At 30.7% G+C, this 14,669-nt stretch overlaps 1 protein-coding gene across 3 annotated transcripts in view; it reads left to right on the top strand.

Annotated features, from left to right (window-relative positions):
* The window catches only part of LOC127287608 (teneurin-m), a 122,103-nt gene that overhangs the window by 84,005 nt on the left and 23,429 nt on the right, over window positions 1–14,669 (top strand). For 2 of the 3 annotated variants that reach the window (XM_051314623.1, XM_051314625.1), the window contains exons 6-10: window positions 1,731–2,008; window positions 5,795–6,416; window positions 12,582–12,917; window positions 13,184–13,391; window positions 14,494–14,520. In XM_051314623.1, coding sequence (XP_051170580.1) covers window positions 1,731–2,008; window positions 5,795–6,416; window positions 12,582–12,917; window positions 13,184–13,391; window positions 14,494–14,520 — 1,471 coding nt within the window. The remainder of the gene's footprint in view (window positions 1–1,730; window positions 2,009–5,794; window positions 6,417–12,581; window positions 12,918–13,183; window positions 13,392–14,493; window positions 14,521–14,669) is intronic. The other variant, XM_051314624.1, reaches the window with a different exon arrangement.

Here is a 14,669-nt window from a genome sequence, read left to right as displayed (position 1 = left end):
ATTTAAATTAAATCTTTGTTAAATGTTCAGTACAAAAATTGAAAAAAGGTATAGAGATAAAATTTATTTTAAAACAAATATTTTTTATTTTAGAAAAATATTTGAAATATAGGCTTTCAAAACAAAAAATTCTAATTTTCGAAATTAATAACAAGAGCATTTGTTTTTTCAGATATTATTACAAAGGATTCTAAATTTAAGAATAGGCGCGTGTTAACTATTCTATTTTGTCAAATAATTTTTATATCAATAAATATATTTGTGTTCATTTAATTTTGAAGTTCCAATTACTTATTCCATTTCTAAATAGTTATTTATTATAATTGACTGCATAATTTACAATTAATATTTTTTCTATATAATTCCTTTTTTTTTAAAAAAAAAAGAAAAGTTATTTCCGCTGAAAATTCAATAAGAAAAAAAATATATATATAAATTTAACAATTTAATAAACATAAATATAAGAATTTAACAAAATATATTATTTGTAAATAATAAATATTTTTCTTTATTCAATTTTTGTACTGAACATTTACCAAAGATTTAATTTAAATTCTCTAGCAACTTATTTTAAGCTAAACTTGTACTAAAGATTTAATTTAAATCTTCAGGCAACTTTCGCGTTAAAACTTTGCCAAAGATTTAATTTAAATTTTCAGACAACTTTTAAGCTAAACATGTACTGAAGATTTAATTTACATCTTTAGGCAACTTTCACGCTAAACGTTTACTCAAATGCGGACATTTACACATTTACTTAACCTGTATTAAGCTTTGCCACTAAAATTTGACAAAGTGGCACTACAACTTTAATACAGCTTTAGGAAACTTTCGATGCTGTGTGGGAATAGACTTTGGTAATTTTCCTACCCCACGCCTCTCCGTTCTTTCCTTATTAAATCGAGCTAGCATTAATTTTCTTTTAATATGTTTGTTATATTTGATATTGGCGATTCAAACAGCTACACTAGCGCCACAGTTGAACTAATTTAGGCGTGACTCGCTCTAAAGCAGTCTCTGTTTTGACAGTTTATTTCAAATTATTTAATTATTCTGATATTTTTATTGCGTTTGTAAAATTATTTTTAAGCGTTAAATAAAAAAAAATAATTTAAAACACATGGAGTGCTACAGAGCGAGTCACGCCTAAATTAGTTCAACTGTGGCGCTAGTGTAGCTGTTTGAATCGCCAATATAAGGTATTTTCCCTATCTGTTCCCCTGTACGAAATAGAAACAAAATCGCTTTTTTAAAATGTTTAGGGAGGTGTTTTCTTATTGATTACACAGCAACCTTGCTATAAACCACCATCTCTTGTTACCGCATTCAGTCAAGGGCAGATTATCTCACTCACTAAATGCCACATAAAACAAAAGTGCTGAATTTTTTCGATTACGAGCGAAATTAGAAATCCAATGTAATGTGAAAGGAGCCAGTTCCATCTATCCGAAATATATAGTGAACGTTTAAAAAAAAATTTAATAATTTTGTATCGTTTAAATTAATTCTGTATTTGGCAAATAAAGGGCGTAATTATAAAAGAATATTGAAAACACAAAGTTCCAGATATAGAATTTTTTAACAAAAAGCTGAATAATTTATTTTGGTCTTTAAAAACATTTTCAAATGAGGGTTCAAATCCTGTTCTAATTTTTTGAGTACGGTCTTAATATTAAAAAAATATTGACTTTTTAATAACTTAATACTTTACATACTTACTTTATGAATAGGAGGAAAAACTTTTCCTGCAAGATCATTTCCACCTGATGCTACAACTTTTGCTCAAATCAGAATTGGGCAGCGTCTCAACAAGCAAATTGCACCCTACAGTTACTGGAATATGCAATTTTACCAATCAGAAGCAGCGTACGTTCGATTCGACTACAATATTCCACGTGGTGCTAGTATAGGTGTTTATGCAAGGAGAAATGCTCTACCAACGCATACGCAATACGATCTTCTTGAAGTGTTGACTGGATTTAAAGCTCGTACTACTCGAGCATCTCATGTGAGTATAATATTAGAAGCTTTTATTTCTAAAATTACTTTAAACAATTAACAACTTTTGTTACATATCCTTACAATGTAGAAAAAAGTTAGATTTCAATTGCCAATTGGATTCTATAAAGTTTCTATCCTTTTGGAGTTGAAGCAAATGGAGTTAATACTAAGGAAATTTTTTTTGTAGTTGATTTTTGTCTCCAAAAAATTTACTACTAACTCCAATTGCCATTAACTCTCTAAATTAATTTGATAATTATTGAGGAAGTAGAGAATATTATTGTCCGGTTAATCTATGAACGTAAGAACATCATTTTTCATTAAAAAAATTTGTATACATTAAAATAAAACAAATGTTTAATTGATTGTATGTGAACTCTATACCTTTTTCGATGAATATAATTTTTACAATTTTTTGTTACGCAGTTCTTTATGATTTTTACATTAAACTTATCAATTATGATAGGGGAGCCTAATGTTTCTTTGGTATTAACTCGAGCGCGGCAGATGAACACAGGGGATGTTGCATGTTGTTGAGTACCTCTTCTAAGTATTAACTCTTTTTATATAGACGTGCATTTAGGATAGTCCATCAGATTAGTAAAAAAAATTGATGTTTGGAGATATTAAAGCGCGTCAGATTAAAGTAAGGTGGGTTAATTACTAACTAAAAAATGTACATTAAAAAAATATGACGATTTGAACGTAACGTAAGGGAGCGGAAGGATTACAAATTTGCAAATAACATTGTCTTGACATTTTCGAGCGCAGTTAAATTTTTTTAATTTGAAGGAAAAAACACATGAATCATGAATGAAATATAATCAGACGATTTCCAAAAGGCAAAGTAATGAAAATCGTCTATTGAGAGTAGAGCGCGCAACTGGAGTACAACACGCATTCCCCACTCTGTACCTCACCTTCCATTTCACTTTTTCCCTGTTTCTGACTCTCTCGCACAATCCCGATTCCTGACACTGCTCTCCGTCTCCATGACACCATTATACAGCTGATCACAAAACAGCTGTCAGATTAACAATACTCCTTAAAATAATCGTCAGATTTTGGACTATCATGACTACAGCATCAAGCTAAATCATCTGTACAAAAATCTGACACGCTCCAGTATTTCAAGATGACGATTTTTTTGCATTTTCAAAAATTCTCTACGAGCTTGCATCACTTTCGAAACCTCAGTCTTTTGAATGGGATCATTTTTAGGGTTCATTTAACATCCTTCCTAAATATCTGACGCGCTGGAACCAAATTTTTTTTTCTATTTTGTATCCCTCCAGATTGTCACCAGCATCACGCAAACCGGCAGATGAACATACCTGTTGGTATCAGAGACACGTTGAAATATCAAAACTATTAATATCTGACACGCTTAAGTATTTCCATGTAGTTGTTTTTTTTTACATTTTTGAAAATTTGTATAAGCATAACGCACCATTGAATAGAAAAACTTCGTCCCGATTACGCAGAAGTAAATCCCCATTTAGCATCATGGACTCACTTATTACACGTATTTCTTTTTGTCCTACCTGCCCGAAAAGTATATCATTTCGGGCACTTAAAGCGGGCCCAAAGTATCTCATTGTCGCTCGGGGTTAGGCAAGCGGGCGTTAAAGTACTTTAACGCCCGCTTCTTTTGGTCAAGAAGGCCTAATGAAATTTTACTATTTATAATATATTAGAGTATTATATTCACACACATACATACATACACACACACACACACACACTTATGCAACTTATACTTTTTGTCTAGTAATTTAATTTATATCAGAGGAGATATAAAACTGAAAGCGGTACAGATTAGATTCTCTACTTCCTCAATATATTATTCATCAAGTGATAACTTCGACTAACCTAATAACAAGAAAAATTGAAATTATGTTTTGAAGGTATAAACCTTATTTTCTAATAAAATAACTGCATTTAACAAGGTAAAAATTTTTCCAGAAAGAATAAAACATTCTTAATTTGGAATCAGATTTAATTATATTTTATATCTAAACGTTTATAAATATTATCTAGTTTCTTTTATAATAGAAAAAACTGTTATTATTTAAGACTAAATTTACCTCTTAAAGGGTTAATAAATTACAGGAAATCTTTACGATTTGTTCAATTATTAAAATGTTGTAATTTATAACAGAATTTTTTATAAAAATTTTCCAAGTTAATGAATATGAGCCAAAATTCATTTAAAGTTTAGAATTTATCATGGAAAATAAACTTTTTTCATAACTCTGCCGTTAAAAGAGGAAAACTACATTAAGAGGCAAATTTTTATGGATTTTTAAGATTTTTTGTGGGAAGTATTAATTAGAATTTAATGACATTTCTACATTAATTTATTGCTGTTTTGAACAAGGTTTGTAAGTTTTTAAACCCATTTTAACGTGGGATATGTTGAAAGCCTGGCGGCCATCTTTGTATGTATTAAAAGTAGGTCTAAATTATGGCGCGCAAATCGAATTGCATATTTGTCCAAAAATCTTGATTAATTATTTATTAGATGTATAAAGAAAATTATTTTAGCCTAAAAATTATATCAAAATGGTTATAGTTTAAATATAATTTGAAAACTATCTATACCCACACGGCACCTAAAATTCCCTGAAACTTGACACCTCACATGGCGAGGTTGGGAAACTTCAGTGGCAAGGTTCATACAAGTTTGTGTCGATGTTTAAATGTCCACATGAAAAGAATATTCACACGAAACTTTGAGGAAATATTACACTATAAATATTTACGTGCAATGTTCAGTCAATGTTGTGTCAATATTCATCTATACTTATTATATTAGTAAATGAAATTTTTATAACTAGGCGAAAATGTAATTTCAATATTGACTGAACATTGCACGTGAATATTTATAGTGTAATATTTCCTCAAAGTTCCGTGTAAATATTCTTTTCATGTGGACATTTAAACATCGACACAAACTTGTATGAACCTTGCCACTGAAGTTTCCTAACCTTGCCGTGTGATGCTCTGTCAAGTTTCAGGGGATTTTGGGTGCTGTATGGGTACACATAACAAAAACTTATAATAAATTAAAATATTATTGTTATTTAAATATTGTTTGACAATAAATAAATATGAATTAATTAAATATGTATAATTACATAAAAATGTAAATAATTTTACAACTGCAACATTTTACCAAGTTGTATAAATGAAGACCTGTGTACCTCAACATATATTAGACTCCTTAAAGTAAAGAAATACTTCTTGGTTCTAAAGTTACTTTCGAACATATATTAAAACAATTTTCTTCGAAACGGTTTGAACACAACCTTGAATAATTTTTAAGTAAAAACTCTAACCACATGACTTGCGCTCCACAATTTGTACTTATATTACAATCCAAGATGGCTGCTATGTCTCATGTTCCTCCCACAACATTACCTATCCAGAGGTATATAGAGGTCAGTAGCAATTCCAGCACCATAAAATAAGTCCTCTACAAGGCTACATAAGTAAAAAAAACGAGTGCTTCATCTCAACTGCCGCGCAATACAAAAATTAATTTTTATAACCTCCTAATGTTGTTTTACCCTTAATAAAAATAAGTTAACTATTAATTTATTTAATTTGGTGTTATTTATATATTAAATAATACATAAAATATGTATGAGTTTTGAATGAACAAAAATAACACTTCCACATATCTGTTACATAAATATTAATAAACGATTTGTGAATTGAACAAATCTCAAAGATTAATTGTATCTTATTCTTTTTTTGATTTTCTAAAAATTAATTTATTATTCAAAAGCCCTCAATGAAGAAGGAAGTAACACATTACATGGAACCTGGACACTGGTTTCTTTCATTATACAATGACGATGGAGATCCTCAAGAAGTGTCGTTTATTGCTGTGATAGCTGAAGATATGACACATAACTGTCCGAATGGTTGCAGTGGTAAAGGAGAATGTTTATTAGGGCACTGTCAATGCAATCCAGGTTTTGGAGGTGAAGATTGTAGTGAAAGTGTTTGCCCGGTTCTCTGCAGTCAACGAGGTGAATATATCAATGGCGAATGTCAGTGTAATCCAGGTTGGAAGGGAAAGGAATGTTCCCTTCGCCATGATGAATGTGAAGTTCCTGACTGTAATGGACATGGTCATTGTATTAATGGAAAATGTAATTGTGTAAGAGGATATAAAGGGAAATTCTGTGAAACAATAGACTGCCCTCATCCAACTTGTTCAGGACATGGTTTTTGCGCTGAAGGATCTTGTATATGTAAAAAAGGCTGGAAAGGTCCTGCTTGTAGCCAAATGGACAAGGAAGCTTTACAGTGTTTGCCAGATTGTAGCGGACACGGTAATTTTGATTTGGAAACACAAACTTGTCTTTGTGAACCAAATTATTCTGGAGATGACTGCTCAAAAGGTAAGTTAAAAAATTATACTACTATATTTTGTGTTAATATAATTTCATTTTCTATCGAAATAACGGATTCTAAATCGATTACAAACCTACGTACTTTATACTAATTTCAATCTAATAAGATTACTCTTGACTAATGTATCTTAATTTTTTTACTGTATGATGAATTGAGTATTGAGTCTATTATCAAGAATTGATTATTTTTTAATCAAATCAGCGTAGCTCAAAGGCATTGAATTTAAACAATTAAACTTTATTAAATAATAATTAAAAATCTATAATAGATATACATTGGACTCCAAAAATATTTTAAAGACTCCGTTTATTTCGGTAGAATTAAAGTTAAAATTTGATTGTTCGGTAAAAATAATAATATTTTTAAATAAAAATTTAATTTAATTAAAAGAAACTATCTTGTTTACCTAGTTGAAAATTACAACAATCTTCAAGATATTTTTATTTTAGTGAAACACAGCAAACTATAGAGTGAGAAATGCTGTGTAAATTCCTAAAAGATATTCGTTGAATGGTTCCTGTGATATGAGAATTCAAATTCATTAGTGTAGTAATTAATTTACGGATGACAAACTATAAATGTGCGACGAATAAGTCACACATTTATAGTGAGTAGAAATAATATGTAAAATGAATGAAAACTGATACCATACTTTTCTCTACATAAGAAGCAGCTTGGGCTTCTAGTGTGGTTTGCAAACTTATGATCGACATCACCTTACTTGAAACACGCAGTCGACCTGTTTGCTGCCTTACAAACACTTCTTATGTGGCCGTACGTAGGCATCGATAGCACCAAACGACCATTACTCTTCTTTTTATTGGGCAATATATAAAGTCAATCCTTATGCGTCCCAATTTCTCCAGCCTGTACACCTCCTCTGAATCGGTAACTACAACCGCGAAATTTATTCCACATTGTTTGAATTCTATGATCGTCACTTTCCTGCTTCCTGTCATTTCTAGACTGGCAGAGCATCTTTTTCGTTTCTGCGCCGAAGCCGCTTCTCATGGATACGTTCTTTCTTCCTGTTCTGCTCTTTCCGGTTTACTTCTGCACAGCCTATAGCGCCACCAAGATTGCTATCTGCATTATCAACTAGGGTATGGTTTGTCTCTGCCTCACTGATAAGATTCTGAAAAGTCTTAAGTCCGTACTTAATAGTCATGTTGAAATTCTTCTGAATCTTGCAAGAATTCACCATCTTGGCGATCTCCTGTTTGTTACTCTGAAGACACTCAGCTTGGTCCTGCCTAAGTTTTAGATACTTCCTACATTGTTTTTTGATTGTCTCGTTGTCTAGGTCGGACGGAATTAAACTTCTTTGGTGCTAACACTAGAAATGCTTGAAGCGCTTTCTCATCTACTTCGAATTCTTTCCAAGCAGACCTCAAGAAACTGGGTACCCTTATGGTTCATCCTCCTTGTGGCATTGGATGCTGCTGCACCCTGGTGTCTAGTACTGCAGCACTAGTGTCAGTGGATTTTGGTTCTAGGAAGCTAACTTGCTCACTTCCAGCAACTCTGGCTATATGGTATTCTTCCCCTACACCGTCAACATCTTTACTTAAACCTTTGCTTCTCATATCTATTTTTTCCTTACCTTGCATATTAGTTCTTTAGGGTGTCCTTTAGTGAGGAGCCCCGCCACCACGACTAGGTCTACCATGAATTTAAAAGATTCTTATCAGACATCCATAGATAGGGATATTAATAAATATTAAATAACTATTTTTTTCCGAGGGAGGTGGAAAATCTGCATAACTCTTGGTATCCATGGCAGATACCTGGAGTCCGTGCTCCGAGGTTATGTGGAGATGACTGGTCTTGGTCTAGTCGACTCAATAAAAACCACACCCTTTGGCTCGACTAATTCTCACACTACGGAACTACCGTCAAGCTTTAAACTTCGTTGGTGAAGGTCCCTGGGATCTCGCTTTCGCTATCCTTGCCCTTGCAAACACCTGTACCGGCGATATGGTTGTTATTCACCTTACCACCATATTTCTCGTAGCATAAGAAGAAGATTTGGCTTCTCTTGCATTCTGCGATCTTGTGATCAGCTTCACCGCAACTAAAACACGCAGCTGATCTATCTTTAACCTATCTTTAAGCGCCCCAAATGCTCCAGCCTGTCCGCCTATTCTTCATAGGTGACAACAACTGCGAGCTTCATCTCTATCTTGTTGGGTTCTAGAACCGTCACTTTTCTGTTTCCTGGCTCTTCGAGCACTTCTTGCAACTTTTGTTACACTTCTTCTTCCTGAGTAAGGCAATCTAAGTCGCGAATCTTAAACGTAACTTTTCGAATGTACCTTATCCACATTTGCTGCGAAAGCCTCCTTATTGGAATCGCCTGCGATTCTAATGAGATCTTCTTTTTTGGTAAGTTTGCTCAGAACGTCAGCATACGACTTCCCAGCAGCCACTCGGACGACCATGATCGATTCTCTTGTTTCCTTTTCTTCTTTTCTCTAACTCTTTGGCTTTGTAACATCCGTTACCATTTTCTCCGCTTTTGTAATTTTCTTTGAAAATTCGGTTTGTGTTTAGAGCTTCTTCCTCTTTACCGGGTATCATTGGCAACCTGTCTCAAATGACGCCCTCGTCTTTTCTTTCTCTCTTCGCGGTTGTCCTCTGCGTTACCGAGAGTCGTTTTTAAGTCATAATCCGACTTATGAGCCTTTTCATGAATAATCTTTGCTTTACTTAGGAGGACCTGGATGATTTTGAAACCATCCTTCACCGTCGTATTTACATTCCTCTGATTGTCGCACGACTTCAACATCTTTTCAACCTCCTTCTCAATCTTAATGAGACACTTTGCCTCCTCCTTTCTAAGCTTTAAACAGTCTTCTCGAGAATCGCCTCATCATCCACATCGAAGTGAATCGGGCGGAAGGCGGACCTTCCGCTTTTAGCACCACCACCACCAAGAAAAACCAAGAATTTATAAAACTTTTGGTAGCGGATAACTATAACTCATTAATATATTAAATTCTAAGTCCTTTTTCATCCCATTCGCTTAATACAATCTGCCATGTTGTGCAACCATTTTTCTATTTAAAATGTATTAATTTTCATATCAACTTAAAACAGTGATGCCAGGCTGCACACCAATTCCACTCCCAACATGCCGCACGTGCGCCTCCCTCCATATGGCCACACACACAAGTATAAACCGTGCGCTTACTCTTGTAGGTGTGCCTATTTTTCTTATTCCTCATATTCGCCCGCATCAGCTGAGCGATTATGCCTGTTTTTACCGACAGCCGGTTAATTTCACGCGCAAATTTTTGAATTTTTTATAATATAAATATACTTTTATTAATGTTTTTATAGATATTTATTAATAAATAATTAATAAATATACTATATATATATACTATATTATAAATATAATATATTACATATACATAATGTAATATATAAATAGTACTGAAAAATAAAATTAATGGTGATAATAATTACTATTAAATTAATTATATCTAATTATAATCACTATCAGTACAAAAATATATTTTTTAAAATATTGGCTGTAAAAAGTACAAAGTTATTGTTATATCCCCAAAATCTGAAAAATTGTATCTTTTAAATGTTTTCAAGACTAGAAAAAATAAAATGTACTTTTCACAGCCAATATTTCTCTAAAATAATTTTTAGAAGTTTGCTTTGGAAAGTTCAATATATATACTTATTTATTTAAACAAAATAATTATTGTTAGAATAAAATAAATTATATTTGAGCCAATAATTTCCGTATTTGAAAGAAGTACAATTTAATTCGCTAAAATAATATTTATTATTCAATACAAATAAACACTTTCATTATAATAAACAACTAATCAATTATTTGAAACAATAAATTTGTTTTTTTAGTGTACTTTAATTATATGTTTAAATGTTAAAAAATAAATTTTTATTACTACTTTTATAAAAAAAGTTAAAAATTTTTCAGTTACTAATAATAATAACAATCGTCTACTACATTATTATAATCTTATGATTTTAAAAAATACCTTTTTTTACTTATAGTGATTATAATTAGGTATAATTATTTTAATAGTAATTATTATCACCATTAATTTTATTTTTCAGTACTAGGCTGAATCCATTTCAAAACGTACAGGCCGACCACCTTCCGGTTGTAGATTTTTCTATCGATGAAATATGTTATTCTAAATGAAAAATAAAGAGACACGTATTTTTTTATTTTTCATAAAAATTATGTTTAACGAATATGCTCATTTGAAGTTTGAGTGGTAAAATTCGAAAGAACAATGAAAAAAAATTGTTTCGCCTGTAATTTTTTTTCTAATGAATGCAATCAAATTATTTTTCTTGGATCTTGTAGAGGGTATATTCCTCTTTAAAATCCCATTTGAAATTTGAAAAAAGATTCAAAATTAACAAAACAGGAGATGATTTTCTAAAAATCATTAAAGTCACTTTTCTCAAAAACCCCACTTTTTTTTCTCTCAAATTTTTACCATAAATTCTTACCAATATGAAGACCAATACTATGAGTTTCAAGCGGGCTAAACAATCCTGGTAGTAAGGAGAAATTTTTTTCGAAATATTTTTTTTACGAAATTTGAAATGGCTGACGTGCAGTTTCAAGAACACATGAACTAACTGAAGTGAGTCATTTTATAACCAACAATTATTGGTTGGAGTAAATGTAATTTGACAAATAGAACACTCCTATCTAATCTAAGTATTTATGTATTTGATTTCATGTAATAATAATTTGCAGCGTTTCAGGATTTAATTTGAGTGAGTTTTAGTTTCATTTAACTTTTTATAATTTAAAAAAATATTTTTTTAATATTTGAATTATTATAAAATAAACTATCTTGAACTATTACTTAATCAATTTATTTTAAGATGAAATTTGCAAATATTAATTTCCAAATTGAAAATTAAAACTTTAAGTTTTTTAAAAAATTTTTGAATGATAATTTGAATTGGAAAATATTTCAAGAGTATATTACTGAAAGAATCACAATATTTATAAAAAATATTTTTTCTTTTTTCACCTTTTTATTAATTATATATTTGGGATTATTATTGGTCTTAACGATACTTAAAATGTCAAATTATAAATTTTTTGATGTTTAGAACCTGTTTGAAAAAAGTGATTTTATGGTTATTTTCTATACATACATTATAACTGGTTATATAATGACTCATTTCAGTTAGTTCATTTGTTCTTGAAACTGCACGTCAGCCATTTCAAATTTCGTAAAAAAATATTTCGAAAAAAATTTCTCCTTACTAGCAGGATTGTTTAGCCCGCTTGAAACTCATAGTATTGGTTCTTCATATTGGTAAGAATTTATGGTAAAAATTTGAGAGAGAAAAAAAGTGAAGTTTTTGAGAAAATTGACTTTAATGATTTTTAGAAAATCATCTCCTGTTTTGTTAATTTTGAATCTTTTTTCAAATTTCAAATGGGATTTTAAAGAGGAATATACCCTCTACAAGATCCAAGAAAAATAATTTGATTGCATTCATTAGAAAAAAAATTACAGACGAAACAATTTTTTTTCATTGTTCTTTCGAGTTTTACCACTCAAACTTCAAATGACCATAACTTCGTTAAACATAATTTTTATGAAAAATAAAAAAATACGTGTCTCTTTATTTTTCATTGAGAATAACATATTTCATCGACAGAAAAATCTACAACCTGAAGGTGGTCGGCCTGTACGTTTTGAAATGGATTCAGACACTATTTATATATTACATTATGTATATATAATATATTATATTTATAATATAGTATATATATAGTATATTTATTAATTATTTATTAATAAATATCTATAAAAACATTAATAAAACAATATTTATATTATAAAAAATTCAAAAGTTCGCGCGTGAAATTAACCGACTGTCGGTAAAAGCAGGCATAATCGCTCAGCTGAAGCGGGCGAATATGATGAAAACGAAAAATTGGCACACCTACAAGAGTAAGCGCACGGTTTATACTTGTATGTGTGGCCGTATGGAGGGAGGCGCACGGGCGGCATGGTGGGAGTGGAATTGGTGTGCAGCCTGGCATCACTGACTTAAAACATGATTCTTGAAGTTTGTTTTATTTTTCAATTTCCATAGACTTGAATGACCATTTATTTGTACTTTTTTAGAACTGTGCGATCTAGATTGTGGACTTCATGGTCATTGTGTGGATAACGCTTGCGATTGTCTACTCGGCTGGTCTGGTGAACTTTGCAATCTTAAGCAATGTGACTCACGATGTAACGAACATGGTCAATGTAAAAATGGCACATGCCTTTGTGTAACAGGATGGAATGGTAAACACTGTACAATGGAGGGTTGTCCTTATTCATGTTCTGGTCATGGACAATGTAAAGTGAACGCAGACGCTTTATGGGAATGTCGATGTTACGATGGTTGGGATGGCAAAGATTGTAGTGTTATGCTTGAACAGAATTGTAATGATGGTCGTGACAACGATAAAGGTAAGCATTTGATGGAAATATTTTTATTTTGCACCAAATTCAACGCAAATTATAAAAAGTTTTGAGATTTTAGAACTGATATAACAAATCTCTAGAAAATAATTATATATGTGCTACATTTATTTAACAATATAAAATCATTGCTTTTCCACAGTTCCAACGCGTCCAGTAAAGAAAATATTTTTAATTTTATTTAGTACTTTCATTATAGGATGATTAAAATTTTTAATTAATGTCGAATTTAACGACGTTTGAAAAATTTTCAGATGGTCTTATTGACTGTGCGGATCCAGAATGTTGTTCTAATCACATCTGTCGTAGTAGTCAACTTTGTGTTTCCGCTCCAAATCCAATTGATGTCCTTCTTAGAAAACAGTCACCAGCTATTACTGCTTCCTTTTTCGAAAAAATGAAATTTCTTATAGATGAGGGTAGTCTTCAAAACTATGCTCGTCAAGATACGTTTAATGAAACGTAAGTATTTTCAACATGTTTGTTAAATCAATTTACAACAAATATATAGGCTAAACTAATAAATATTTATTTTATTTTTTTATTTAACAATTTTAATAATTAGGAAGAATTTTTACTTCTTTACTAATTTAAAATTATTTCCCAGATTCACTTTAAATCAAATAAATTTCAGTTTTTGTTTAAAATATATTTTTTTAATTTGAACTAAAAATGTAAATTTTATTTAGATTGAAATTGATAGTGACATTACTTGTCTTTACTGTTGGAATTGTAGTACAATTAATATTTGAAGGATGAAAATTAATAGCCAATGTTTAAAAGATAAATGCTTTCAATAATACAGTATTAATAATTAATAATAAAAAAATAAAGGAAAAAAATAGTTTCATTAGAAAGTTTAAACAATTTAATAAATGAAATTAATGATTTTTTTAAATTAGTTCATGAAACTCAGCTGAGTTTATTGTAGAGAAAAATAATTCCAAAGGCTAAATTTTCAAACTCTAAAGTGAATTGTTAATGAAATCCCTCAAAAAAAAGAAGAATATTGAAAAATCTTTAAAAGAAGTTAATTGACGTTCTTTAAATTAATATCACTAAAACAAAAAGAAAACTGAGACGTGGACGATTATAAATAACATCTGCGCTGTTGTGACCCGTGTGAAATCACATCCCCACAATTTTATACATGTTTCGTATGTGTGTGCGAGTGTATGTCTCACACCACCTTTCCCAATCATCATCCTTTATCACTATTTCGTCTGTCCATTTCTCTGTTGCATTTATTTTAATATTGTTCATTCCAATAAAAGCTTGTATGAATACTGTATTTCATGTTCATCATAAAAACCTTTTTCAGCTGTACATACTTAACTTTTGTGATAGTAAGACAGAGATAGTTGATACCTTAAGTAGAGTACTATTCACATATTGTGTATGTACATAAATTATTATGTACAAATGCATTATGTTTAAAATGAATATTATATAATGAGAAACGTTTTTTGAATGTACCTTCTCTTTTGTATCAATTCTATCTTGTCAATTTATTTTCAACACATCGTTTTAATTGGGCTCTGTTTTGTCTTTGCTGCTTAATCAGAGTGTTCTGGAACCACTTCAATACAAGGTAAGAATCGATGAAGCAGTTCACAACGAAAATCTGTTGTCTTGTACAACAAATTCTAAATGGTGTATAAATAGAAAAATAATTTTAATAATTTAAAAAAAAACACTCAATTTTGATTAAATATATTCATGCAATAACCAATGGGGATT

The sequence above is a fragment of the Leptopilina boulardi genome, unplaced genomic scaffold (assembly GCF_019393585.1).
Source record: "Leptopilina boulardi isolate dan_hultmark-lab unplaced genomic scaffold, ZJU_Lbou_2.1 LbouV2_371, whole genome shotgun sequence".
NCBI lineage: Eukaryota > Metazoa > Arthropoda > Insecta > Hymenoptera > Figitidae > Leptopilina > Leptopilina boulardi.
Note: the sequence above shows the minus strand (reverse complement) of the source record. Positions and strands in the feature narration are given on the sequence as shown.